The 26,054-nt window shown below is 43.8% G+C and overlaps 1 protein-coding gene across 3 annotated transcripts in view; it reads left to right on the forward strand.

Annotated features, from left to right (window-relative positions):
- Positions 1 to 16,235: 16,235 nt before the first annotated feature.
- The window catches only part of CLINT1 (clathrin interactor 1), a 78,203-nt gene continuing 68,384 nt past the window's right edge, over positions 16,236 to 26,054 (forward strand). For 2 of the 3 annotated variants that reach the window (XM_023218823.2, XM_023218824.2), the window contains exon 1: positions 16,236 to 16,476. In XM_023218823.2, coding sequence (XP_023074591.1) covers positions 16,436 to 16,476 — 41 coding nt within the window. In that variant the 5' untranslated portion in view covers positions 16,236 to 16,435. Of the gene's footprint in view, positions 16,477 to 21,830; positions 21,972 to 26,054 lie in introns of all 3 variants that reach the window. The other variant, XM_023218825.2, reaches the window with a different exon arrangement.

Genomic DNA, 26,054 nt, shown 5'->3' on the forward strand with positions numbered 1-26,054 from the left:
AGGTGGTGGCAATCCCACCGGAGGAACCCACTTCCGATGTAAGTCATTCTTTTTCTTTTTGGTATCTCTGCCATGGGCCACTGAACTAGCGTCTGCAACTGCTTTCAGATCTCTGGGTATATCATTCATTTCATTCTATTAGGCAAAGTATTTGAAGCAGAAGAAAAACAAAGGGAATGACTCCTTCCCCGGACGCCTGCCTTCCATCTCCCAATACACCTAAAAGTGCAGTTTCGACAGGTCCAAGCTATACTGACCAAGAAGAAATAGAACTGAAAAACAGGAGTGATATTAAAAGGGATTTCTACAGAAGGTATAAAAACACAGGTTGGCCTCAACTATAAACACTTTGAAATCAAAGCAACTTATTTTTATCAATCCAGTTGACAAGCATTCCAAAGAGCAATGGCATCCAGTGCTCGTGAGGATGTGACAAAACAGGCTTTTCACTTGCTGAGAGTGAGAACTGCCCTATTACTTCTCTGGTATATGTTCTGCCAATATCCAATTAAATAAACACAAATCTTCCCCATACCCTCTTTCAAGAATCTATTCTAAATATCATATGTAAAGATAAAAGTAGAAACATCCTTTTTTTTTTTTTTTTTGAAATGGAGTCTCATTCTGTCGCCCAGGCTGGAATGCGGTGGTGCGATCTCGGCTCACTGCAACCTCCACCTCCCAGGTTCAAGCGATTCTCCTTCCTCAGTCTCCTGAAGTAGCTGCGATTACAGGCATGTGGCACCATGCCCGGATAATTTTTGTATTTTTAGTAGGGACCGTGTTTCACCATGTTGCCCACTCTGGTCTCAAACCCCTGACCTCAGATGATTCACCCATCTTGGCCTCCCAAAGTGCTGGGATTACAGGCGTGAGCCATTGCAACCAGCCAAGAAATATTTATTTTATTGCAACATTATTTACCATAGCAAAGCCAAAAAATGGAAATAATCTGACTTGGCCAGGCAAGGGTACTCATACCTGTAATCCCAGCACTTTGGGAGGCCTGGATGGGCAGATCACCTAAGCCCAGGAATTCGAGACAAACATAGCAAGACTCCATCTCTATTTTTTTCATTTTTAATAAATAAATAAATAAATGATCTGACTATCCAACAATAGGAGAATGGTTCAATAAATTATGGTACATTCATATTAAGGTATTACACCATTATTGAGATATGAGAAAAAGAATAAGTTACATCTATATTTATCAAACTGGCAGCAGATCCATGATAAACTATCGAGTATTTTTAAAAGCAAACACCATAACCTGATCCCAAAACAAAATTTACATATGTGCATGTATTATTGTTTATATCTGTCTGAGCATGGATGGAGTGTGAAAAAAAAAATACTGAGATTTTAACAAAATTACCATGTTAAATTTTTCTTTATACAGCTTTGGATTGTTTTGCTTGTTAAAATGAATGTATATTACTTCTATTTATTTGTTTATTTTTGAGACAGGATTCCACTATGTTGTTCAGGCTGGTCTCAAACTCCCAGGCTCAAGAAATCCTCCTGCCTCAGCCTCCCAAGTAGCTAAGACTACAGGCTCATGCCACTATTCCTGCTCTACTTTTACTTTTGTTTTTGAGACGAAGGCTCGCTCTGTAGCCCAGACTGGAGTGTAGTCGCGTGATCTCAGCTCACTGCAACCTCCATCTCCCAGGTTCAAGTGATTTTCCTGCCTTTGCCTCCCGAATAGCTGGGACTACAGGTGCATGTCACCACGCCCGGCTAATTTTTGTATTTTTAGTAGAGATGGGGTTTCACCATGTTGACCAGGCTGGTCTGAACTCCTGACCTCAGGTGATCTGCCCACCTAGGCCTCCCCAAGTGCTGGGATTACAGGCATGAGCCACCGCACCCAGCCTACTTTTAATTCTCTTGTTCTCACTGCTCCATCTATCTCAAGCAAATATGGTTGTAATTTTTTTTTTTTTTACCTTGGATTGGTTTTTCCTGTTCTAGAATTGTACATAACTGGAGCCATAGTTTTTGTGTCCAGCTCTTTGCTCACTTTTTTTTTTTTTTTTTTTTTTTTTTTTTGGATGGGGTCTGTCTTTTGTTGCCCAGGCTGGAGTGCAGTGGCACGATCTTATTGCTACCTCTGCCTCCCAGGTTCAAGTGATTCTCCTGCCTCAGTCTCCCAAGTAGCTGGGATTACAGGCCTGCCACCACACCCGGCTAATTTTTGGTTTTAGTTAGTTAGTTAGTTAGTTTGTTCTTGTTGTTGTTGTTGTTGTTTTGAGACAGAGTCTTGCTCTGTCACCAAGGCTGGAGTGCAGTGGTGCAATCTCAGCTCACTGCAACCTCCGCCTCCTAGGTTCAAGTGATTCTCATGCCTGGGCCTCCTGAGTGGCTGGGGTTACAGGTGCATGTACCACAATGCCCAGCTAATTTTTGTATTTTTGTAGAGACGGGGTTTCACCATGTTGGCCAGCTGGTCTTGTACTCCTGACCTCAAGTGATCCGCCCACCTCAGCCCCCAAAGTGCTAGGATGACAGAGCCACCATGCCCAGCTTCTTTGCTCACTTTTTTCTGTGAGATTCATCCAGGTTGTAGTATATATCAGTCATTCATTCCTTTTTGTTGGTAAGTCATATTCCATTCCAATGATATTCCACAAAATTTGTTTATCCATACCCTGTTGGTGGATATTTGGTTCATTTCTGGTTTTTGGCTATTGTGAAAAAAGCTGCTGTGGAACATTCTTACATGAGAATTTTGATATAGCTTTTTATTTCTCTTGGATAAATATCTAAGGGTGGAATTGCTGCATCAAAGGATAGATAGATGAGGATGTATGACCATATTTTATTTTTGTAATTAAAAAAACTAATAAAAACATTTCAAAGAAAAAATTTGAAGAAACTGAATAAATCTGTTTTAAAAATGATACCACTACTACTTGCTATCTTGCTTTCCACTCCCTCCCCTCCCCATAGGTATTTGAATCTGTCAGATGTTGGATTTCAATCAGTGACCCACCACTTTTCAGGATGAATCATCAAAAACGGGGACATTCTAATAAACCTTCCCAAGAGGAACTAGGTTTGAATACTACCCACCAGAGGCCATAAGACGCAAGTGATAATCCCGGAGAACTGCCAGGACACAGGAAAATCAGTTTCCATGGGCAGACACCACTTGCAAACAAAGCAAAACAAAAGTCATGACACTTATATTCTCTAATAACAGGGTGTCACCAGAACAGATACATAGCATTAAAAAGAAGAAAAAAGTATGTTCTGAAATTAGTCAAATTAACACAGCAAATAATGAGAATATCAAGAAGTAAGCTCACTGCAGGGAGGGCTTGTAAACAAATTGTGAACCAAACCTTGGTGACTTCCAAATCTAAACAGAAAGTCTGAAGTGCTACAAAAATTCTGTCAATACCCTGAAGACCGATTCTCAGGAAGGATTGGCTAGAATATAAATATGATGTAAAAGAGAATGTACAGAAGTCCCTTCTTATCCACAGTTTTGCTTTCCACACTTTCAGTTACCCACGCTCAACTGCACTCTGAAAATATTAAATGGGAAATTCCGGAAAGAAGCAATACATAAATTTAAAATTGCTCAATGTTCTGAGCAGCCATTCTGAGTAGCATGATGAAATCTCTTGCCATCCAGCTCCATCCCACCTGGAATGTGAATCGTTCCTTTGGCCAGTGGATCCACACTGTCTACCACTGCCCATTAGTCGTGGAGAGTGTCTGCTCCTGACATCCAACCATGGATATTGTCATGGCTGGATGATCCAGGATCACCTGAAACAGACGCTCCTCCTTCTGATGATTCATCAGAAGGTCAATACTAGCCTAATACTACCCCACAAGGCCTATGACATTCACCTAACTTCATTTCATCATGTAGGCATTGTATTATCTCACATCATCACCAGGAGGGTGAGTATGGTACAACAGGATCTTTTTCTTAATTTAGTTTTTTTGCTTTTTTTTTTTTAGAGACAGGGTCTCAGTATGTTGCTCAGGCTGGTCTCAACTTCCTAGGCTCAAGCAATCCTGGCATTGTCCTCCTAAAGTGCTGGGATTACAGACATGAGCCACCATACACAGCCAACAATGGAATATTTTGATAGAGAGAGAGAGAGAGAGAGGGAGAGACTACATTTACATAACTTTTATTACAGTATATTGTTACAATTGTTCCCTTTTATGATTTAAATTTTTTGAGACAGGGTCTCATTCTGTCACCCAGGCTCAAGTGCAGTGGCACAGTCTTGACTCACTGCAACCTCTGCCTCCCAATCTTAATCTATTCTGCCACCTCAGCCTCCCAAATAGCTGGGATTACAGGAATGTGCCATCATGCCGGGCTAATTTTTTGTATTTTTTTCTTTCTTTCTTTTTTTTTTTTATTGAGACGGAGTCTTGCTCTGTCGCCCAGACTGGAGTGCAGTGGCCGGATCTCAGCTCACTGCAAGCTCCGCCTCCCGGGTTTACGCCATTCTCCTGCCTCAGCCTCCTGAGTAGCTGGGACTACAGGCGCCCGCCACTTCGCCCGGCTAGTGTTTTTGTATTTTTAGTAGAGACGGGGTTTCACCGTGTTAGCCAGGATGGTCTCGATCTCCTGACCTCGTGATCCGCCCGTCTTGGCCTCCCAAAGTGCTGGGATTACAGGCTTGAGCCACCGCGCCCGGCCTTGTATTTTTTCATAGAGATGTTTCACCACATTGCCCAGGCTGGTCTCAAACTCCTGGGCTCAAGCCATCTTCCTGCCTCAACCTTCTCAAGCGCTGGGATTACAGGAATAAGCCACGACACCTAGTCAGTTGTTCTATTTATTACTGTTGTTGTTAATCTCTTACTGCATGTGTTAGTCCATTTTCTTTCTTTCTTTTTTTTTTTTTTTTTTGAGATGGAGTTTCACTCTTGCTGCCCAGGCTGGAGTGCAATGGCGTGATCTCGGCTCACTGCAACTTCTGCTTCCCAGGTTCAAGTGATTCTCCAGCCTCAGCCTCCCGAGTAGCTGGGATTACAGGCATGTGCCACCATGCCCATCTAATTTTGTATTTTTAGTAGAGATGGCGTTTCTCCATGTTGGTCAGGCTGGTTTCGAACTCCCGATCGTAGGTGATCTGCCCACTTCAGCCTCTCAACGTGCTGGGATTACAGTTGTGAGCCACTGCGCCTGACCAAGTCCATTTTCATACCATGAAGAAGTACCCGAGATTGGGTATTCATAAAGAAAAAGACATGTTTGTTTGTTTTTTGAGACAGAATCTCGCTCTCTCACCCAGGCTAGAGTACACTGGCGTCATCTTGGCTCACCGCAACCTCCTTCTCCCAGGTTCAAGGTATTCTCATGCCTCAGCCTCCCAAGCAGCTGGGCTTATGGGTGCCTGCCACGACACCTGGATATTTTTTGTATTTTTAGTAGAGACAGGGTTTCACCATGTTGGTCAGGCTGGTCTTGAACTCCTGACCTCAAGTGATCTGTCCACCTCAGCCTCCCAAAGTGCCGGGATTACAGGTATGAGCCTCTGTGCCTGGCCTGAAAAAGAGGTTTAATGGACTCACAGTTCCACATGGCTGGGAGGTCTCACAATCATGGTGGAAGGCAAAGGAGGAGAAAAGGCATGTCTTAGATGGCAGCAGGCAAGGGAGTGTCTGCAGGGGAACTGCCCTTTTTAAAACCATCAGATCTTCTAAAACTTACTCACTATCACAAGAACAGCACAGGAAAAACCCACCCCCGTGATTCAATTACCTCCCACTGGGTCCCTCTCAAAACACATGGGGATTATGGGAGCTACAGTTCAAGAAGAGATTTGGGTAGGGACATAGCCAAACCATATCACTGTGTTTAATTTATAAATTAAACTTTATCATAGGTATGTATGTATAGGAAAAAACATAGTATATAGAGGGGTTGGTACTATCTGCAGTTTCAGGCATCTCTTGGAACATATCCTCTCAGGATAGTGGGGAATACGGTACTGCCACACTGTCAATGACCAATTTTTCTGGTAACTGCTGAGCCTATGGCCACCACCACCAACCCCCCCCCCTCCTTTCTGGGAACTGGCCTTGAGTCCCAATCCACATGGGGTCACAGGATCAGGTATAGACACCTGGTAGATCAAATTTGGATTCCAAGTGCCATGGGGAGCCATGGAAGTATTTTGTGCAGATAGTAACGTGGTTGAATTTGTGATTCAAAAAGCTTTTGGAGTCCAGGTGCAGTGGTTCACGCCTGTAATCCCAGCACTTTGGGAGGCCGAGGTGGGCAGATCACTTGAGGTCAGGAGTTCGAGACTGGCCTGGTCAACATGGTGAAACCCCATTTCTACTAAAAACACAAAAATTAGCCAGGCGTGGTGGTGGGTGCCTGTAATCCCAGCTACCTGGGAGGCTGAGGCAGGAGAATCACTTGAACCCAGGAGGCAGAGGTCGCAGTGAGCCGATTGCATGGATGCACTCCAGCCTGGGCGACAGAGCGAGACTCTGTCTAAGAAAAAAAAAAAAAGATTTTTGGAGAGACAAGTACAGGTATTTGCAATAGTTCAGATATCTAGAGAGATGAGTGTGGTTGACACTGGCAGCAAAGAAGGAGAAAAGTAAGCCATAGACACCCCACCCTGCCAATATCTAGAACCTGGGAGAGAAAAAAGGAAAGTTTTCCAAGAAGCCTGAAATACAAGAAGAATTAGAAGATTCTGGGGCCATGAAAGCTAAGAGAGGAGTTTTGAGAAGGAAGAAGTGGTCAACTGTAGCTTAGGAAGTAATGAAGAGAATGGCGGGTTCATGCCATTCTCCTGCCTCAGCGCCTGCCACCATGCCTGTTTATGAAGAGGACAGCCTTCTGTTACAGGGAGCAGAGAAATGGGGCTACAGCTGGGAGAAGATAAAGGGACACGGAAGTGGCTATAGCATGTCTGTAGCTTCCTGTTGCACCTAAAATAATCTAAGAAGGCTGTGTCCTTAACTTGACATACAAGTCCCTCCATGTTGTGACCCCTTATATTAGTCAGTGTCCCAGCAGGAAACACTGGCATTCTCAAGAGTGTAGCCAAAGACCCCGTAGTGAGGAGACAGTTTACTGCAGTGCCAGCAGGGTGAGGAAGCCAACAGCATTTGGGGAAGCATTCAGGGGTTCGCATCATGGTGAAGACATTGCCACCCAAAGCCTGAAGAGACCAGGGAAGGAAACTCAGAAGGGGAGCTGCCTGATACCAGCAGTGGCCACAGAGGGCCCAATGCCAGAAGCATGTGACAAAGCAGGTGTGCAGGGGAAGAAGTACCATGACTTCTCTTTCTTCCATCTTTGGATCCCCTCACAAAATTGGCAGAACCCTCTGGAAGCCAGAAGCCATGAGAATGCAGGTCATGGAGCTCTTAGAGGTCAGAAGGGCAAGGAGCAGGACAGAGGATAGAGAAGGGATTGCACAGGCAAATAACCAGCAGGTCCACACTAACCTTCCAGGCTCATCTCTGCCCATCTCCCCCCCCCAGCCTCAGGGGCCTTCCTTCAGGTTCCAGAACATACTGAGCTGCATCCTCCCTGAGGCATTGGTGCAGGCTGGTCTGTCTATCTGGAATGTTCTTTACCTCATCAACTCAAAATTATCCTTCTACTCTCATCTTAAATGTCACTTTCTCAGATAGGCCTTTCCTGGGTCATGCCCCTCCCCAATCTAGATAAAATATCACTGTTATAGTCTCTCATAGCACCTTGTTCTTTTCTTCTATAGCATTCATCATGGTTTGCGATGATAGATTTATCATGGCATTATTTGTTTAATATCCATCTCCTCTATTAGACTGCAAACTCCATGAGAACAGGAATTATGTCTGTTTTTCACAATACAATTCTTAGCAATGGGCAAGTGTCCAAACATATATATTTATTGAAATACTTAACAAACCTGCTCTAACACTCTCTCCCACATTGCTGAGATCTCTGGATACAAACAGTTTAGCAGTAATGGATCTTTATTAGTCCCTGTTACACTCCAGGTGCTATGCCGGAAATTTATGTTGCCTCATTCACTCCTCACAACAATCCAATGAGACAGGGACTCTTACTAGCCCCATTTTTCCAATGAGGGAGCTGAGACCTGAAAGGTCAAGTTCACACTTGACCAAGATCACACAGCTCTGTGGTAGAGCCGGTTTGAATCAAAGTCCTGCTGACACCAAAGCTAGTGTTCTGAACTCCTCCCCACACACTGCACTGCCTCCTTAAATATCTTACTGTCGTTTGGGTTTGCTTATATGTCTATCTTCCATATTAGACTGTGTGGGGACCCATGTGGCCCCCCAGAGTTGGTATAAAGATTGTTTTAAGCTGAAGACATTTGAGATTCAACAGATGCAGAAAAAAGCCTTCTTGGAGCTTCTCTTGTCTGACTCAAGGCAGAAACTCTATGCACCTTGCACGTATAAACGAATTCTTCCTTGCTCATTGGTTATTTGTCTGAGTAATGAAGACTGCCGTAAATTCCTTTTCTGGGGCAGCTTCTACCCCTAGGAGAGAGATCAAGAATAAATCTACCAGAAAGCCCTTCTCTGGGAAGTTTCATGGCCCTAAAGGAGACAGAAAGACTATTCATATCTATATAGAAAAACATGGTCGGACGTGTTGGTTCACACCTGTAATCCCAGCACTTTGAGAGACTGAGGCAGGAGGATTGCTTGAGCCCAGGAGTTCAAGACCAGCCTGGGCAACATAGTGAGAGCTGAACATAGTGAGAACTCATCTCTACAAAAAAAAAAAATATATATATATATATATATACACACACACACATACATATATATATATTTATTCCTTCTACATATGTATTTTATATACATATATTTGTCTCTACAAAAAAATATATATTTGTACTTAAAGAAAAACATGATCACAAACTTTCTTATCTCCCATTTGTTCTCCAAAAAAACCTATTTGTGTTTCCAGGGGAAACCTACTTGTTCTTCCCATAGGAATCTTTTCTCCCTGCTCCTCTTCCCCTACTAAATTAGGTATCTAAGCCTCACATTCTAACCACCGCTTTGAGTTACTCAAGTTACTCATCACTGAGCACTCCCTCTTGTATGCACACTGTACACATAAACGAATTCTTTCCTGGTGATCTGTTGTTTGTCAGTTAAATTCACAGGCCCCAGATACAAATATCAAAGGGTAGAGGAAAAGTTTTTCCTTCCCTACAACTGTAAGTTCCTTGGGTAACAAGTGTTAGTTATCTCTTTAACCCCAATGCACATTGCAAGTGCTCAATAAATGTTAAATATTGACTCCCACCAACAGGGTATGGCTATGCTGACTGACCTCCCCGCCCCACCCAAGTCTTTAGCCACACGTATTCTGTTTACTAAAGAGCAGCGGTCTGTGCATCAGTCTCTTTTGAGCTCCATTTTAGTAAGCTCTTTCTCTATAGCACAGTTCTTTTCTTACTTATGTATTTTTTAAATATTGCTTTTTCTTTTTACTTTTTTTTTTCTTTTGAGATGGAGTCTCGCTCTGTCGCCCAGGCTGAGTGCAGCGGTGCTATCTTGGCTCACTGCAACCTCCGCCTCTTGGGTTCTCGCCATTCTCCTGCCTCAGCCTCCTGAGGTAGCTGGGACTACAGGTGCCCGCCACCATGCCCGGATAATTTTTTATATTTTTAGTAGAGACAGGGTTTCACTGTGTTAGCCAGGATGGTCTTGATCTCCTGACCTCATGATCCGCCTGCCTCGGTCTCCCAAAGTGCTGGGATTACAGGCGTGAGCCACTGCACCCGGCCTTAAATATTGTTTTTTCAAAGAAATTGTTGTTTTGTGTTTGAGACAGGGTCTTACTCTGCCGCTCAGGCTGGAGCGCAGTGGCGCGATCACAGCTCACTGCAACCTCTACCTTTCCAAACTCAAGCAGTCCTCCCGCTCAGCCCTCCGTGTAGCTGGTACTACAGGCATGAGTCCCCATGCCTGGCTAATTTTTTTTTTTTTAGCTATGTTGCCCAGGTTAGTCTCAAACTCTTGGGCTCAAGTGATCCACCCATCTCAGTCTCCCAAAGTGCTGAGATTATAGGTGTGATCCCCGCACCCGGCCTGGAGCACAAGATTTTTATTTTTTTATTTTTGAGATAGAGTCTTGCTCTATCACCCAGGCTGGAGTGCAGTGGCGCTATCTCGGCTCACTGCAAGCTCTGCCTCCCGGGTTCACACCATCTCCTGCCTCAGCCTCCCAAGTAGCTTGGATTACAGGCGCCCACCACCACGCGTGGCTAATTTTTTAAAAATATTTTTTAGTAGAGACAGGGTTTCACTGTGTTAGCCAGGATGGTCTCGATCTCCTGACCTTGTGATCTGCCTCCCTCGGCCTCCCAAAGTGCTGGGGTTACATGTGTGAGCCACTGTGCCCGCTAGAGCACAGTTCTTTTGATGAACTGATAAGAGTTCAGGTTCTGTTGGAGCTTCAGTGTGAACTTGACACTTAGGAGTTTTCTGACCTTGTCCAGAAGGACCCTGCCTCAAAAACCAGCCAGCCCATCTTTTCTGAAATCCACCCCACTCACCCCTGACTCTGACTTGACCACGCTGGATAAGTTCCAACAGTCACAAGCGGCCTCATTGCTTCACTGATGGCACTTCCCTGTGAGTGGCATTTTCAGAGGCCTAGATTCTAGGAACAGCACATCCACTCCAGGCCCGCCTGTTTCAGGAGACAGAAGACAGACCACCCAGGAGGCAGGGAAATGATTCTAAGAACATTTCTGCCTCTATCTCTCCTCCTGCTGGAGCATGCCCATTCTCACAGAAGAAATGCAAACATGTTAGCCCTTTAGAGCATCTGTCAAGCTTTCTGAATAGGCCCACCTGAGCCCCACTGACAGCCCTGAAAGGGGACTGAATGTCAGCCAAGAAGAGCCCAACTGTCGGCAGAACAGGAAGAAAGGCATGCTTCATCATCAGTCTACCTGCTGCAGAATGCCAACCATGCCACAGCAGCCTCAGCACCACAGCAGCCTCAGACCACTTCACTCCTTCCTTCTGCGTTGCTTCCTTTTCTTTTACGCTGTTCCTATTAGAGTTTTTTCCTTTTGTTCTTCATCTCTTTTTTTGAGACAGAGTCTTACTTTGTTGCTCAGGCTGGAGTGCAATGGCACAATCTCGTCTCGCTGCAACCTCTGCCTCCCGGGTTCAAGTGATTCTCAGGCCTCAGTCTCCCAAGTAGCTGGGACTACAGGCGTGTGCCACCATGCCCTGCTAATTTTTGTATTTTTTGTACAGATGGGGTTTCACCATGTTGGTCAGGCTGGTCTCGAACTCCTAACCTCAGGTGATCTGCCCTCCTTGGCCTCCCAAAGTGCTAGGATTACAGGTGTGAGGTACCACGCCCAGCCTCCCCATGATAGTCTTCTCTGTTTGATCTTCCCAACCTAGCTACTTTTGTGGAATTCCAAGAGCTGGGAAGGACCTGTGTCATCTAGCCCAGGGCATCACAAACCCTGGCAAAATCACTTAGAATGTTTTTTCAAAGTACAATTCCCAGACCCCACCTTACATTCAACAGTTAACAACTCTTGCTTTTGTCTGCCAGAGCATGACTCTCTTCAGAGTTCCTTCAGAGAAGTCTTCCTTCCCCACTCCATGTGGTTCTACTAGAGCTACCAGTGCTGTAAGGCAGGCCTCTCTAGAGGTGATAGGACCCAAGATATGCACATAGTTCAAACTGGGCCAATCAGAGTTATCTTCTGAGATGTCTGAGTCAGTGTATGAAAGATCAAAGTGCCTCTTCCCCCTTGGATGCCTAATAGAAAATGTGGTTACAGCTGGGTGCAGTGGCTCACGCCTGTAATCCCAGCACTTTGAGAGACCAAGGCAGGTGGATCACCTGAGGTCAGGAGTTCAAGGCCAGCCTAGCCAACATGGTGAAATCCTGTCTTTACTAAAAATACAAAAAAATTGTCCAGGAGTGGTGGCTCACACCTGTAATCCCAGCACTTTGGGAGGCCGAGACAGGTGGATAACCTGAGGTCAGGAGTTCGAGACCAGCCTGACCAACATAGTGAAACCCTGTCTCTACTAAAGATGCAAAAAACTAGCTGGGCTTGGTGGCAGACGCCTGTAATCCCAGCTACTCAGGAGGCTGAGACAGGAGAATCGCTTGAACCCAGGAGGCGGAGGGTGCAGTGAGCTGAGATTGCACCATTGCACTCCAGCCTGGATGACAGAGCGAGACTCCATCTCAAAAAAAGAAAAGAAAAGAAAAGAAACCAAGTATTCTGACCTCTGGAGATGAGCAGTCAGGTAGTCAGGTGTGATCAAAAACAAGACTCATGAGTCCAATACTGAAACCAAAGTGCAAATGTTCACCTGCTGTGTCAGTTTGGATACTACAGGAAACAGAAGCCAAGATGGAATTAGAAGTATAAGATTTACGGTGGCTCAAGCCTGTAATCCCAGCACTTTGGGAGGCCAAGACGGGCAGATCACGAGGTCAGGAGATCGAGACCATCCTGGCTAACATGGTGAAACCCCGTCTCTACTAAAAAAAAAAATACAAAAAACTAGCCGGGTGAGGTGGCGGGCGCCTGTAGTCCCAGCTACTCGGGAGGCTGAGGCAGGAGAATGGCGTAAACCCGGGAGGCAGAGCTTGCAGTGAGCTGAGATCCGGCCACTGCACTCCAGCCTGGGCGACAGAGTGAGACTCCATCTCAAAAAAAATAAATAAATAAAAATAAAAAAAAAGAAGTACAAGATTTATTAGGGGAAATGCCTATGAAGGAAAAAGGGAAGTGAGAGCAAGAGCAGGTGGGGATGGTCTGTGACCACAGGGAAGTTCTGACACCTGTCAAGGAAGAGAAGGAAGGAAGGAAGATTGTGTAGGAATAGTATCCGATTGCAGCAAAGCTTTGAGGAAATCTGGACCAAGTCGACGGAAAGCCCAGGTCAATGATTGCCCAGTGAAGGAGTCCAGCACTGGGCAGAAATGGCCTGGTTCCAGCGCACCTTTCTCAGTCATTGCTGGGAATAGCCCCACAGAGAGTATGCCCTTGGCATAAATGATCCCAGAAGAAGACAGCAGGAAGCTGTCAGTCAACCACACTCCTTGCAGCTGGTTCTCTTGAAAATAGGTCTGGATGGTGCTTTTCCATGGCTGCCATACCCATGTACCATGAATTAAACTCCCCCAAGGAAACTTTAGGGAGGTGACCACATGAGATAAGCAGTCAGTGTCCATTGTCTACACTGCTTTTCACAACACACATCATTAACGTAACTGACTATATACATATAGAGAGAGAGAGAGAGATGGAGTTTCGCACATGTTGCCCAGGCTGGCAAGCAGTGGCACAATCTCAGCTCACTGCAACCTCCGCCTCTCAGGTTCAAGTGATTCTCCTGCCTCTGCCTCCCGAGTGGCTGGGATTACAGGCACGTGCCACCATGCCCAGCTAATTTTGTATTTTTAGTAGAGACGGGGTTTCTCCATGTTGGTCAGGCTGGTCTCGAACCCCTGACCTCAGGTGATCCACCCGCCTTGGCCTCCCAAAGTGCTGGGATTAGAGGCGTGAGCCACTGCGTCCGGCCTTTTTTTTTTTTTTTTTTTTTTTCCTTCAAAACATGTATTGGTTTGGCCTTACTGAAAGTGTCAGGTCATTTAGTAAAAAATATATGCTATCCTGAAGAGGAGTGGGTGGAGCATTTTCTCATTTATTTTTCTACCATGAACATACTTGAATTGCCACAAAGAAGTTACTATGGAAACTGCTCTCAAACTTGCAAGATAAAAGGTAAAAATGGAACACTTTGTTGACATGCAAATAGTCTCTAGAGACCACTTTTTAACAAACTCTCCTGGTCTGATTTTTCTGAATCTTTTAAAGGCTCTCTTGAAGTAAAAGTGGACAGGCAGATTTTTTGGTGTTACACTCCAGATGGCTCCAGCTGACTGTGCAAATGTCACAGGTGACAACTCTAGGATGGGTCTAGACACACACAAACTTGGTTTTGGAATGAGCAAAGAGGCTGACAGTGTCCTGCGGTGAACACCCAAACAGGCCCAGGGGAGGGAAGGTGGTTGTTTTTGGGCCAGGCCCGGTCTGCAGGTGTACTCTGGACTCATTTGTTTGAAAGTTAACTTGCTGAGCTCTTATTTATGCAAAGTAGTTTCTCTTTCTTATCTCCTCTGGCCACATTCCATCTCTGGGATCTTGAGCTGGATAGTCTTTTCAACAAAACAACGCAAACTTCTTATTTGAAAGCCCTATTCCTCTACCTATCTCTGCTCATCTTTACCTGAATCTCCCCACCCACCTCTCCAACTTACTTTGTATCAGCCCAAGTACTCCTATCATTACAGAGCTCTGAGATAACTTTGGATTTCTGCTTGTTGTACTTTTCTGCCTATCAATTCCTTCAACCTTGCTTCTTTCTCTTGGGGCCTCAATCCGAAAGCCTTACTGAAACATTTTTCAAAGCTGCTTTCAGTAATTAAGTGAATGCAACTTGGAGAGGGTTTCCTGTAGTCTCAGCTTCTTGAGAGACTGAGGTGGGAGGATTGCCTGAGCCCAGGAGTGTCAGACCAGCTGGGGCAACAGAGTGAGACCTCCAACTCAAAAAAAAAAACAAAACACAAGAGGTGGTTTGACTTGAGGGACCCGGGTCAGAGGTTGTTTATTTGGGATTATTGTTACCTAGCTTCATGACTAGCAACCGTCAATTTCACTTCTTTGTGAATCAGAGTCTTTATCGGATCCTTTCAAGGGATCCTCCCATTTCAGCCTCCCAAGTAGCTGGCCTCACAGTTGTGTGTCCCAACACCTGGTTATTATTATTTTTTTTTGTAAAGACGGGGGGTCTCACTTTGTTGCCCAGGCTGGTCTTGAACTCCTGGGCTCAAGTGATCCTCCTGCCTTGGACTCCCAGCCTCCCAAAATGCTGGGGTAACAGGCGTGAGACACTGTGCTTGGCCTGTAATGAACTATCGTAGAACCTAAGATTAGCCTTCAGGATTTGCATTTCTGACAAACGGATGGCCCCACCCAGACCAGCCACTCCTCTGCTGGTCTTCCACCCAGAAGCCGACTCAGCAAAGGAGAACCATTTTCCACACTCCTCTGATTGCATCCCCAACCAATCAGCAGCACCCATGCCCTAACCCTCTGCCCAACAAACTATCTTTGAAAAACCCTAGCTTCCAAATTTTCAGGAAGATTAATTTGAGTAATAACTCTGTCTCTCAAGTGGCGTGGCCAGCTTCATGTCAAACTCTTCACTGCAATGGCTTGGTTGCAGCGAATTGATTTTATCTGTAAAGCGGGAAGAAAGAACCCGCTAAGCGATTACCCTATATGCAATTACCTTAAATGTTTCCTTGATTATTACATGTTTCTTCCAATTACCTTTAAACTCCAAGAGAGCTGGGTCTCTAACTGTATTCCGCACTTCTGGAACACACAAGATGCCCAATAAATATTTGTAGAATGAAAAGAACTGTAAAATTTCATCAGACGGATCAAATGAAACTTAAGGTTGCTTGAAGCTTTAACAGGAGCATTGATAAAAATGAGTAAGTGGAGAAGGAAGTGATGCCAAGCATTGCAACAAAGCAATGAAAGGAATGTGCATATTTATCCTTAAAAAAACACAAACCAGTCACATATATGCGTATGTGTGCGTGTATATATAATGTTGGCTTTTTAGTTTCCCGTGGAGTGTGAACTGAGTTTCTGAGGTTTATAATAAAGTATTTAACAAGGATTTCAGGTAGTTGTCTAAATATAAAACATTGTATAATAGAATTAGAGCAGAAAAGGATTTAGAATACAAGTTCTTCAATTTTACAGGGGTGGAAACTAAGGTCTAGAGATCTAAGTGTACTTGGGCATTGGGAAATAAATACAGCGATGTGTCTGTCGATGAGGAATACATATGCCAATCATACTTCTGTATAATCATTACTAATAACATAGCAATAGTGCCTTACATTTGAAAAGTGTTTGAGTGTGACTAGATCCTGCACCAGTGGTTTTGAAACTTGAGCGTGATCAGAATCACCTGGAGGATTTGCAAAAGCACAGATCGCTGGGCCTCACCTCCAAAATTTCCGGCTCGGTAGGTCTGGTGCAGGGGACTGGGAAAGCTTGAGAAAAATTATCCCAACTCCTCTCAGCTCTCGCAACTGAACCGGCCCCGCTCGGCACTCAGGGAAAACTACAAGTCCCGGCGTGCCCCGCGCGCAGCGGCGGAAAGCCGGGCACTTCCGCTCCACGCAGCGCCTCTGCTGCCGCGTCTCGACGTGTCACCGGCGGCCCCGCTGCTGTGGCAAAGGAAGGAGCTGACTGGGGGAGTTCGAGGCGGTGGGCGGCGGTGACCCCGGCCTGGAACGGCCCCGGTACGGAAGTGTTCCAGGGTCCGTGGGGAGCAGGAGAGGGAGGCGGCGGCCCGTCCCGCGCGGGACACGATGTTGAACATGTGGAAGGTGCGCGAGCTGGTGGACAAAGCGTGAGTATCGGGGGGCAGTTGTGGCCGAGGCCCACGTGGGGGAGGGGGTAGGGGGAGACGGAGCTGGCCTTGGGCTAGAGGTTGCCCACGTCACGCCCCCCGGCTCTGCCAGTCCCATCATGGCGGCGACCCACTCCTTCCCGGCCCCGGGCCTCATCCCCGCTGGCGAGGCTGGGGAGGGACCCTCCCTCGTTTTAAAAAACATTATCTTGGCCACCCTTCTTTCCTTTCCAAGCCTTCCTGTCCCTTCCCCTATTCCAACCCCTGGGTGCCGACGCTTTGGTCATAAGGGGCGCGTTGTTTGACGCTGGGTCACTGCCCTGGCCGGAGGACTGTCTTGGCCCCAGGCTGTGGGCTTTGCCTCCTGGGGAGCAGGGAAGATTTGGGGTTGGGGGGCACAATGCACTCGTTCTCTGTGTCCCTCAGGGTGTAGTACGGAGAGACCTTAGACCTGGTTGGATTGTGTCTTTTACCTTCTTGGCCTCCTCTTAATTCCTAATGAACCTGAAGTGTTGGAGTGGGTGTTAGTAGTGTAACAAGTGGCTACTGTGGTCAGCCTGAAGTTACTCAAAAAGAGACTCATCCTTTGCTTTTCTAACACTAGTGAAAGTAGATCACTATATAACTTCTTGCGAGTTTTTCTTCCGTTTCTTTTTCCACTACACATCATTTTTGGTGTGCTACTTGTTCCATTCGATTAAATTAAGAGGTCATTAAGAAATTTCCCCTTAAGAAAAAAAACAACGCAGGTTTACATCCTGTTGATCTGCTTTTAAAAGCAGGTAAAACGACCAGTGCATAGTTGATTTCCTTTAAGACTGAAATAACTTCAGTCTCTTACTTGCACAAGGAAAACTTTAACTTTTAAAATGAGTATAATCAGATATAACAGTGGTTAAGTAAGGTCTTCTAGGCCAGCAGGAAATAAAGTTTAAGAATTTAGGCAGTCCTCTTCCTTTTGGGTTTTAATGATTATGCAATAAGTGTGGTGAGAAAAACAGTTCATTTGTGCCACCCACCTAACCTAAAATCAGGAAGTATAGATAACAAACTGTTTTCTTGACACCAGGAAACAAAGTAATTTCCAGTGCCTTGTCTGATGCATGAGATAGAACTTAGAGCTTGATCATATTTTTATATTTTCTGTGCTACTAAGAAGGCAATAGAGTGCCCAAGGAGCATAGGTTTCAGAACCTGCAAAGCTGGGTTCAAGCTTTGTAACCTTAGAGAAGTTACTTATCCTCACAGTGCCCTGGTTTTTTCTGGTTCAAAATGAAAATGCAACAATACCTACCTTAGAATATTGTTGTGAGGCTTCAGGGTTAAGGGATTGTATTGCATATAAAGCCCTTAACGTATGTTTAGATTGTGTACTTTTGAAACTAGCAGATGTTTTGCATTTAGAGATAAATCTCTTTGAGAAGCTTCAAGTTTGAAAAGTGATTTGCTTTAATAATTTTCCTTTATAACAACTCATTTGGCTATTAAGGCTTCAGCTGTTTATTTTGTACTCTTTAGCTATTTATATATTCTTTGTTTTTGCTTACCAAAGATGAAATAAACTGATAATTCTTTTCCAGATCCAGGTTCATTGGCTTTTTTTTAGTATATTGTGTAAAGATTAGGATATCAACTTAAATAGTTTTTTAAAGGCCGAAAGAAGACTAAAAGCTGCCTCTTTTTTTTTTTTATTTTTATTTTGACGGGGTCTCATTCTTTTGTGTAATCATAGCTCACTGCACCCTCCAACTCCTGGACTCAAGTGATCCTCCCGCCTCAGCCTCCCAAGTGGCCAGGACTACAGGCATCCACCACCGTGCCTGGCACTGCCTCTTTATTTCTAAGTCAGAGGTCAGCAGAATAAAACCATTAAGAAACACCTTGTTCTCTTAGAGGACTAAATTTGTGGTACTCAAAAATTTGAAGAGGCTGTATATTGTTTGTAAGACAGAAATTGAGGCAATATTCCTACTATTGTTGTACCTTTCATATTTGCTTATCACACTTGTTACTAATCTTCATGTGCTTTAGGTTAAATTTACCATGTAAGTAGTTATGTAAAGGAAAAGCTATTGTTGAAAAATATTATCTGTCTTTTTACTACCCAATTTAGGATGTAGACTTCAACCAGATTATTCAAGAACATAGAAGAATGTTGCCACCAAAGACTTTTTAAGGCTTTTGTGGGTGTCTGACACATTAAGATTAGAACATGAGGTTAATTTACTGATGAGTACTTGGGATTTTAATTTTCATCTTTCACTGGCAAGAAGAGATGAAATTCTTCCCCCCAAATGTAAGCATCTTACAGAACTGTGGATCTGTTAGACTGTGCACCTTATAATGCCATAATAGATGTGCAGCAGATCCATAGAATGGCTGCTCTGATTATCAGAGATATAAAATGATGAAGGAACTTGCAAATGAAGGAACAGTGAAGCGATTAAGGACTATTCAGATAGGTAGATCAATAGAATGAGGGCTTATATGAGAGAAAGATTAGGGGGTTTAACTATCTGGTTCATATTCTGGCATTACCTTTTTAATTAGCTGTGTGTATGATTTGAGGCAGAATCACATGAATCTCCAGATGTTGCATTCCTTATCTGTAAAATGAGGGGACCTGGCTAGAGTAAGACTTTTCCCACCTTTAATGACTATTGGAGAAATGTGTTTCCATCAAGGAAAAGTAGTTGGAACTAGTTTTTACAATAGCAGACAAATTTTGTAGCCATTATCCTCTGTAGGCAATTTAGGCTGAAAAGGGAAATTTTCTTAAAAAGTGGTAATAAGTGTTATACTTAAATATTTTGTGCAGTAAATACACACCATGACTCAGGAAGACTAGGACTTTTAGTGTGTATTGATACCCAGTGAGGTTTTACTTCAGAAAAAAAAAAATGTACTCTTTGAAAAATGTGTTTCCTGGAGCCACTCTTAGATTCAGTATGGTAGCGGCTCTTAAGTATGATGATGTATTTATTTTACCTTATTTTATTTTTTTTTGAGACCGAGTCTCGCTCTGTCGTCCAAGCTGGAGTGCAGTGGTGCGATCTTGGCTCACTGCAATCTCTGCCTCCTGGGTTTAAGCAATTCTCCTGTCTCGCCCTCCCAAGTAGCTGGAACTACAGGCATGTGCCCCCAGACCTGGCTGATTTTTTTAATTTTTAGTAGAGACGGGGGTTTCACCATGTTAGCCAGGATGGTCTCGATCTACTGACCTCATGATCCATCTGCCTCGGCCTCCCAAAGTGCTGGGATTACAGGTGTGAGCCACCGCACCTGGCTCTTTTTTTTTTTTTTTGAGATGGGGTTTCGCTCTTGTTGCCTGGGCTGAAGTGCAGTGGCGTGATGTCGGCTCACTGCCGCCTCCACCTCTGGGGTTCAAGCGATTCTCCTGCCTCTGCCTCCCTAGTAGCTGGAATTACAGGTGCCTGCCACCACAGCCATCTAATTTGTGTATTTTTAATAGAGACAGGGTTTTGCCATGTTAGCCAGGCTGGTCTCGAACTCCTGACCTCAGCCACCCAAAGTGTTAATGATGTATTTCAGACATTGGCTTTTGAGACCTTGAAGACTTTCTGGAAGTGGGAGGATATTTTCCACAATCGCTGCACCTCCTAGTGGCAGTAGAGGGATTTGTTTTGCACAACATTGTGGAACTGAGGGGAAGCAGATAAAACCATAGGCCTGCCAGAGCTTGGGATGCCAGTATCTTCCCACTCGTCAAGTTGCATAAAAGGCGATGTGGCAGGAAAGGATAAGTGGCACCATTCCCACCAACTAGGAGCACTAGCTTAACCACTGTCATCTTATGACCTGTCTGTCTTTACTTGTGGCTGTAATAAAATTGGACATGTTTATATTTTGTCATCCTATACATGGTAAAATTGAAAGTTGCTGCAGTTCTATTTTCTCTCCAAGTTTGAGGAATGTAATGAAGATGACACTCCATTACATAGTAATGGTAGTGGTAGATCAAAACTGCTACTTATTTGGTTAAGCTCAGCAAATCCTTCTCTTTCCTTGCAAGGAGTAATATTAGTGGTAAATCTATTTCTTTTTTTTTTTTTTTTTTGAGACGGAGTCTCACTCTGTCGCCCGGGCTGGAGTGCAGTGGCCAGATCTCAGCTCACTGCAAGCTCCGCCTCCCGGGTTCACGCCATTCTCCTGCCTCAGCCTCCCGAGTAGCTGGGACTACAGGCGCCCGCCACCTCGCCCGGCTAGTTTTTTGTATTTTTTAGTAGAGACGGGGTTTCACCATGTTAGCCAGGATGATCTCGATCTCCTGACCTCGTGATCCGCCCGTCTCGGCCTCCCAAAGTGCTGGGATTACAGACTTGAGCCACTGCGCCCGGCCGGTAAATCTATTTCATCAGTGGCCCGTCCCCCCTTTTTTTTTCGGAGACAGTCTCACTCTATCCCCCAGGCTGAAGTGCAGTGGCGTGATTTCGGCTCACTGCAATCTCTGTCTCCTGGTTTCAAATGATTATCCTGCCTCAGCCTGCCGAATAGCTGGGATTACAGGTGTCTACCTCCACGCCTAGCTAATTTTTGTATTTTTAATAGAGATGAGGTTTTGCCATGTTGGCCAAGCTGGTCTCAAACTCGTGACCTCAGGTGATCCACCCACCTCGGCCTCCCAAAGTGCTGGGATTACAGGCATGAGCCACCTTGCCCAGCCTCAGTGGCCCTTTTTATGATAGTGATTCAGACAGCTCTGGCTTAGGTCCTAAGGCAACAGCTATGGGTAGTCCATTTTAAGTTATTCTCCTAAGCATAGCTTGCATTTTCCCTCATAAGTTGATTTTTATTAATGTATATTTGCGTGGTTTTAGTTCCTAAATGTTTAGATAATGTAATAGAGTTGTAGAAACTACTGTTCTAGTCTCCTGACTCCAGAGGGAGAAACTTTCGCTTTTATGAAGAATAGTACATTCATTCATTTTAACAGACAATACATTTATTATTTACTAGATTAGTACTCTAGTTTCTTTTTATTTTTTATTTTTGAGACAGGGTCACAGTCAGTTGTCCAGGCTGGAGCACAGTGACACAAACACGCACACTGCAGCTGGGACCACAGCCGTGCCTCCATGCTTGGCTAATTTTTAAAAATTTTTTTGTAGAGAAGGGTCCTTGCTATGTTGCCCAGGCTGGTCTTGAACTCCTGGGTTCAGGCAGTCTGCCTGCCTCAGCATCCTGAAGTGCAGGGATTACAGGCGGGAGCCATTGCGCCTGGTCTAGTACTCTATTTTCTGAACTTGAAACATTCAATTTAAGTGCCTTAAAGAACCTTGCCACTACAGATATGCTACAACTTGAACGGATTATTTGTTTTTCTTTTCTTTCAGCCTTCAGATGTCATCCCCTTTATTTTCCTTATCTTACCAGTAAATCTCTGTTCAGTTTGCTTCTTGGAATTTGAAAGCAGAGATGGTAAGATAGTTGTCAGCTTTCTAGTCTTCCCATGTCAACTTTTCTTTGAACCAACTGTAAGTAATTGTTATTGCTGAAACAATGAATTAATTATTCTCCTTCTTTTCTAGTAACTGGACACAAGTAGATATTAAGAATTTAATTCCAAAGAAAGATGAGTTTGGTTTATTTCTGCTAGCATTTCTTAGGGGTAATTTTCTGTAGTTAAATCTATTTAGTACTACTGTCAGGGTGCTTTTAAAAAGTACTTAACTGCCTCTTACATTTTCTTGCACGCTTTAGTTTTAGTTTACAAGCGGTTTTTCTTTTTCTTTTTTTTTTTTTGAGAAGGAGTCTCGCTCTTTTTGCCCAGTCTGGAGTACAATGGTGCGATGTCGGCTCGCTGCAACCTCTGCCTCCTGGGTTCAAGCAATTCTTCTGCCTCAACCTCCTGTGTAGCTGGGATTACAGGCACGTGCTACCATGTGCGGCTGATTTTTGTACTTTTAGTAGAGACGACATTTTGTCATGTTGGCCAGACTGGTCTTGAACTCTTGACCTCAGTTGATCCGCCTACCTCAGCCTCCCAAAGTGCTGGGATTACAGGCGTGAACCACCGTGCCCGGCCTACAAGGCAGTTTTTCATCTGTTTATTGATAGGTCCATTGACAGTACTTAGCCTTTTTTATTTTGAGTGCCATTTGCTAGTACTCAAGGTTTTGCAGTATGGCTCCACAGTTGAATCTTTTTCTGTACTTTTTTTTTTTCTTGAGATGGAGTCTTGTTCTGTCACCCAGGCTGGAGTGCAGTGGTGTGATCTCAACTCACTGCGACTGGCCTCCGCCTCCCGGCTTCCAGCGATTCTCCTGCCTTAGCCTCCCGAGTAGCTGGGATTACAGGCATGCGCCACCATGCCCAGCTAATTTTTGTAGAGATGGCGTTTTGCCGTGTTGGCCAGGCTGGTCTCGGACTCTTGACTTCATGTGTTCCGCCTGCCTTGGCCTCCCAGAGAGCTGGGATTACAGGCGAGAGCCATCGTCCCTGGCCTTCTGTATTCTTATATTATTTTCCTACTTGTTTCCAATGTTTGTTTTAGTGAAGATCACTTTACAGATTCAAAGTACATTTTTAGTACTTTTGAAGGTTCTTATATACAGTTAACTTTTTAGTCTCAGCTACCTTTGGTGACAACATATTTTATTGTTTAGTCTTCTCTGTTTTTCAAGTTAACACTTCATGTGAGCTTTTCTTGTTTGGCTTAATTATGTGTTTGTCCATCCATGTATTTTTATAATAATTTGCTAGCCAAATGTACTTTGCCACTATACTTAGGTATCTCCAGATGGTGATTAATAAATCTGGGACTAGCTAGTCGTTCACAGGTGAGAACTGGATTGAAATCTTAGTTCTTCTACTAGAAACGGTGATTGTATGTGATAGAATGGTATCTGTATTTCTCTGTAAAATGGAGATGATATTTTACAGGATTGTGAGGATTAAATGTGAAACAGTATAGTACTTGACATACAGTAAACTCTTGAAACATCTATTACTATTATTACTGTTACACACAAAACAGTATAATACTAGAAAAATCAAAGGATTTTTATCCTTTATTTTCTCAATAAATTTCTCAATACAGTGTTTGAGAAAATAAAGATATTGTTGTCAGACTAGGTTATTTACAAGTATGTAGGAACTGTATCTTCATCCATGAAGTCATTATTTTCAGTGAGTACTCTCTCTTAAGACTCAGTGTAGCCTACACATAGGACAGCTTATTTAAATACCTCTGTTGTTTGTGCCTTGTATTGTTTTTGCTAAATCATAAGTGGCTTCCACTTTAATTTTGCAAAGCATATTGCAGAAATACCCTTTCAAAAGACATGTTGAGGAATAAAGTCTTTAGAAAGACACGTTGTGAGTTCCATCTGCCAATTCTTAATATTTTTTCTAGCTTGTTTTGTGTATTCTCAAGAGTTTAAAGTAACTGCTAATGTAAAACATTTCTAAAACCTAAAAAGATTTATTTTATAAATGCACATTGAAGCAGACAATTTATTCTTGAGACCGAACAATATCAATAAAAAGAATCCTCTAAAATATGTGATACCAAATTGATGGTGTTTGACAATGGGCGAACAGTACATACAAGGAAAGCACATTGGAGAAAGGGCCTTCCGGTTATTCAACCCCTCTTCCAAATTGGCAAGAAATTATTTTGGTTTTTTCAGGGCTCTTTTGCCTGAAAATTAAGTACAGGTAAAGGAACATAATATATTCCCATGTTAGAGCCAATTTATAGCTATTTATTACTCATGGATATATTTAGCTAACAAATTATTAAACGCGAGTGATTTTGTTAATGTGCAACAGTGCACATGAATGGTTTGTACTTCATTTAAGAAGAGTCTAGTTAGCCAATTTTAGAATTTTTTTTTTTTTTTTTTGAGACAGGGTCTTGCTCTGTCACCCAGGCTGGAGTGTAGTGGTGCCATCTCAGCTTCAGCCTCCCAAGTTGAAGCGATCCTTCCAAGTAGTTTAAGTGATCCTCCCAAGTAGCTGGGACAATAGACACACACCACAACGCCCAGCTAATTTTTGTATTTTTGATAGAAATGGAGTTTTGCCACATTTCCCAGGCTGGTCTCTAACTCCTGAGCTCCAGCAATCTACCCACCTTGGCCTCCCAAAATGCTGGAATTGCAGGTGTGAGCCACTGTGCCTGGCCTAGGATACTTTTTTTGACATGAATTTTATTTAGCTTCTCAATTCTTAGGACAATGTTTAAGTTCTAGATAACTTTAATATAAATAATCTTTTATTATAATTTTGCACACACTCACCATTATGTGGTAAATGTGCGTGTATGTGTTTTCAACAATTACTGAATGAAATGTTTCAAGAATTCTCATTCAAATAGCCTATATTTTTATAGTAGAAAAAAAGGCATGCATTGAAAATTCAATTTTGGTGTTTTTTGTTTTTGTTTTTTTCCATTTGTTTTCAGGCATTTTTAGTAAATCATTAAAGAACAGTGCAAGGCCAGGTGCTGTGGCTCACGCCTGTAATCCTGACACTTTGGGAGGCCGAGGAGGGAAGATCTCTTGAGCCCAGGAGTTCAAGACTAGCCTGGACAACACAGACCTTGTCTCTACAAAAAAATTTAAAAATTAGCCGGACATGGTGGTGCATGCCTATAGTCCCAGCTATGTGGGAGGCTGAAATGGGAGGATAACTCGAACACAGGAGTTGAAGGCTGCAGTGAGCTGTAATTGTGCCACTGCACTCTAGCGTGGGCAACAGTAAAACTTTGTCTCTCAAAATTTTTTTTTAATATTAAAAAAAGAACAAATAAGCATACTGAGCCTTTTTCTATTAATTTTTCTCATACTCATTTTTCATTTGTCACTTTTTAAAATGACTTAGGTTATATGGATGAAATTACATGTCTTAATTTGCAGTTAAACTCCATGGTTAAATAATACTTTTTTTTTTTTTGAGACAGGGTCTCACTTGTCACCCAGGCTGGAGTGCAGTGGCACGCACGCTCTTGGCTTACTGCAGCCTTGACTTCCTGGGCTCAATCCATCCTCTCGCCTTAGTTCCCCAAGTAACTGGGACTACAGGTGCGCACCACCATGCCCGGCTAATTTTTTGTAGAGAAGGGATTTCACCATGCTTCCCAGCCTGGGCTCAAACTCCTGAGCTCAGGCAGTCCGCCCACCCAAGCCTCCCAGAGTGCTAGGATTATAGGCGTGAGCCACTGCACCCAGCCAGTAATATCCTTAGTTTGATGTATTTGGCTTATAAGTTCAGTACTGAATGGGCTTTGAAGGATGGCCTGTTTCTCACGAAGCCATGTAAAATGTTTAGCCCTATAGTCTGCTGTCCACTCAGCAGCAAGAGGGATTCTTTAAAAATACTAAGTCAAGTGGGTTCAGAACTCTCCAGTGGCTTCTCATCTCATTGTTTACTGGCCTGTACAGATCTGGCTCTTTGCTGCCCTGCTCTGATCTCTTCTCCCACCGCTGTCCCTCACTTTCTCTGTTCTGTTTAGCGGACCTCCTATATTACATAGTATGCACTCACACTCGTCACTATTTTTTTCTGTGCTTGCCTTCCCCTGTTACACGTATTCATCTGCTGCCTCTGATATG

The sequence above is a fragment of the Piliocolobus tephrosceles genome, chromosome 4, assembly GCF_002776525.5.
Source record: "Piliocolobus tephrosceles isolate RC106 chromosome 4, ASM277652v3, whole genome shotgun sequence".
Classification (NCBI taxonomy): domain Eukaryota; kingdom Metazoa; phylum Chordata; class Mammalia; order Primates; family Cercopithecidae; genus Piliocolobus; species Piliocolobus tephrosceles.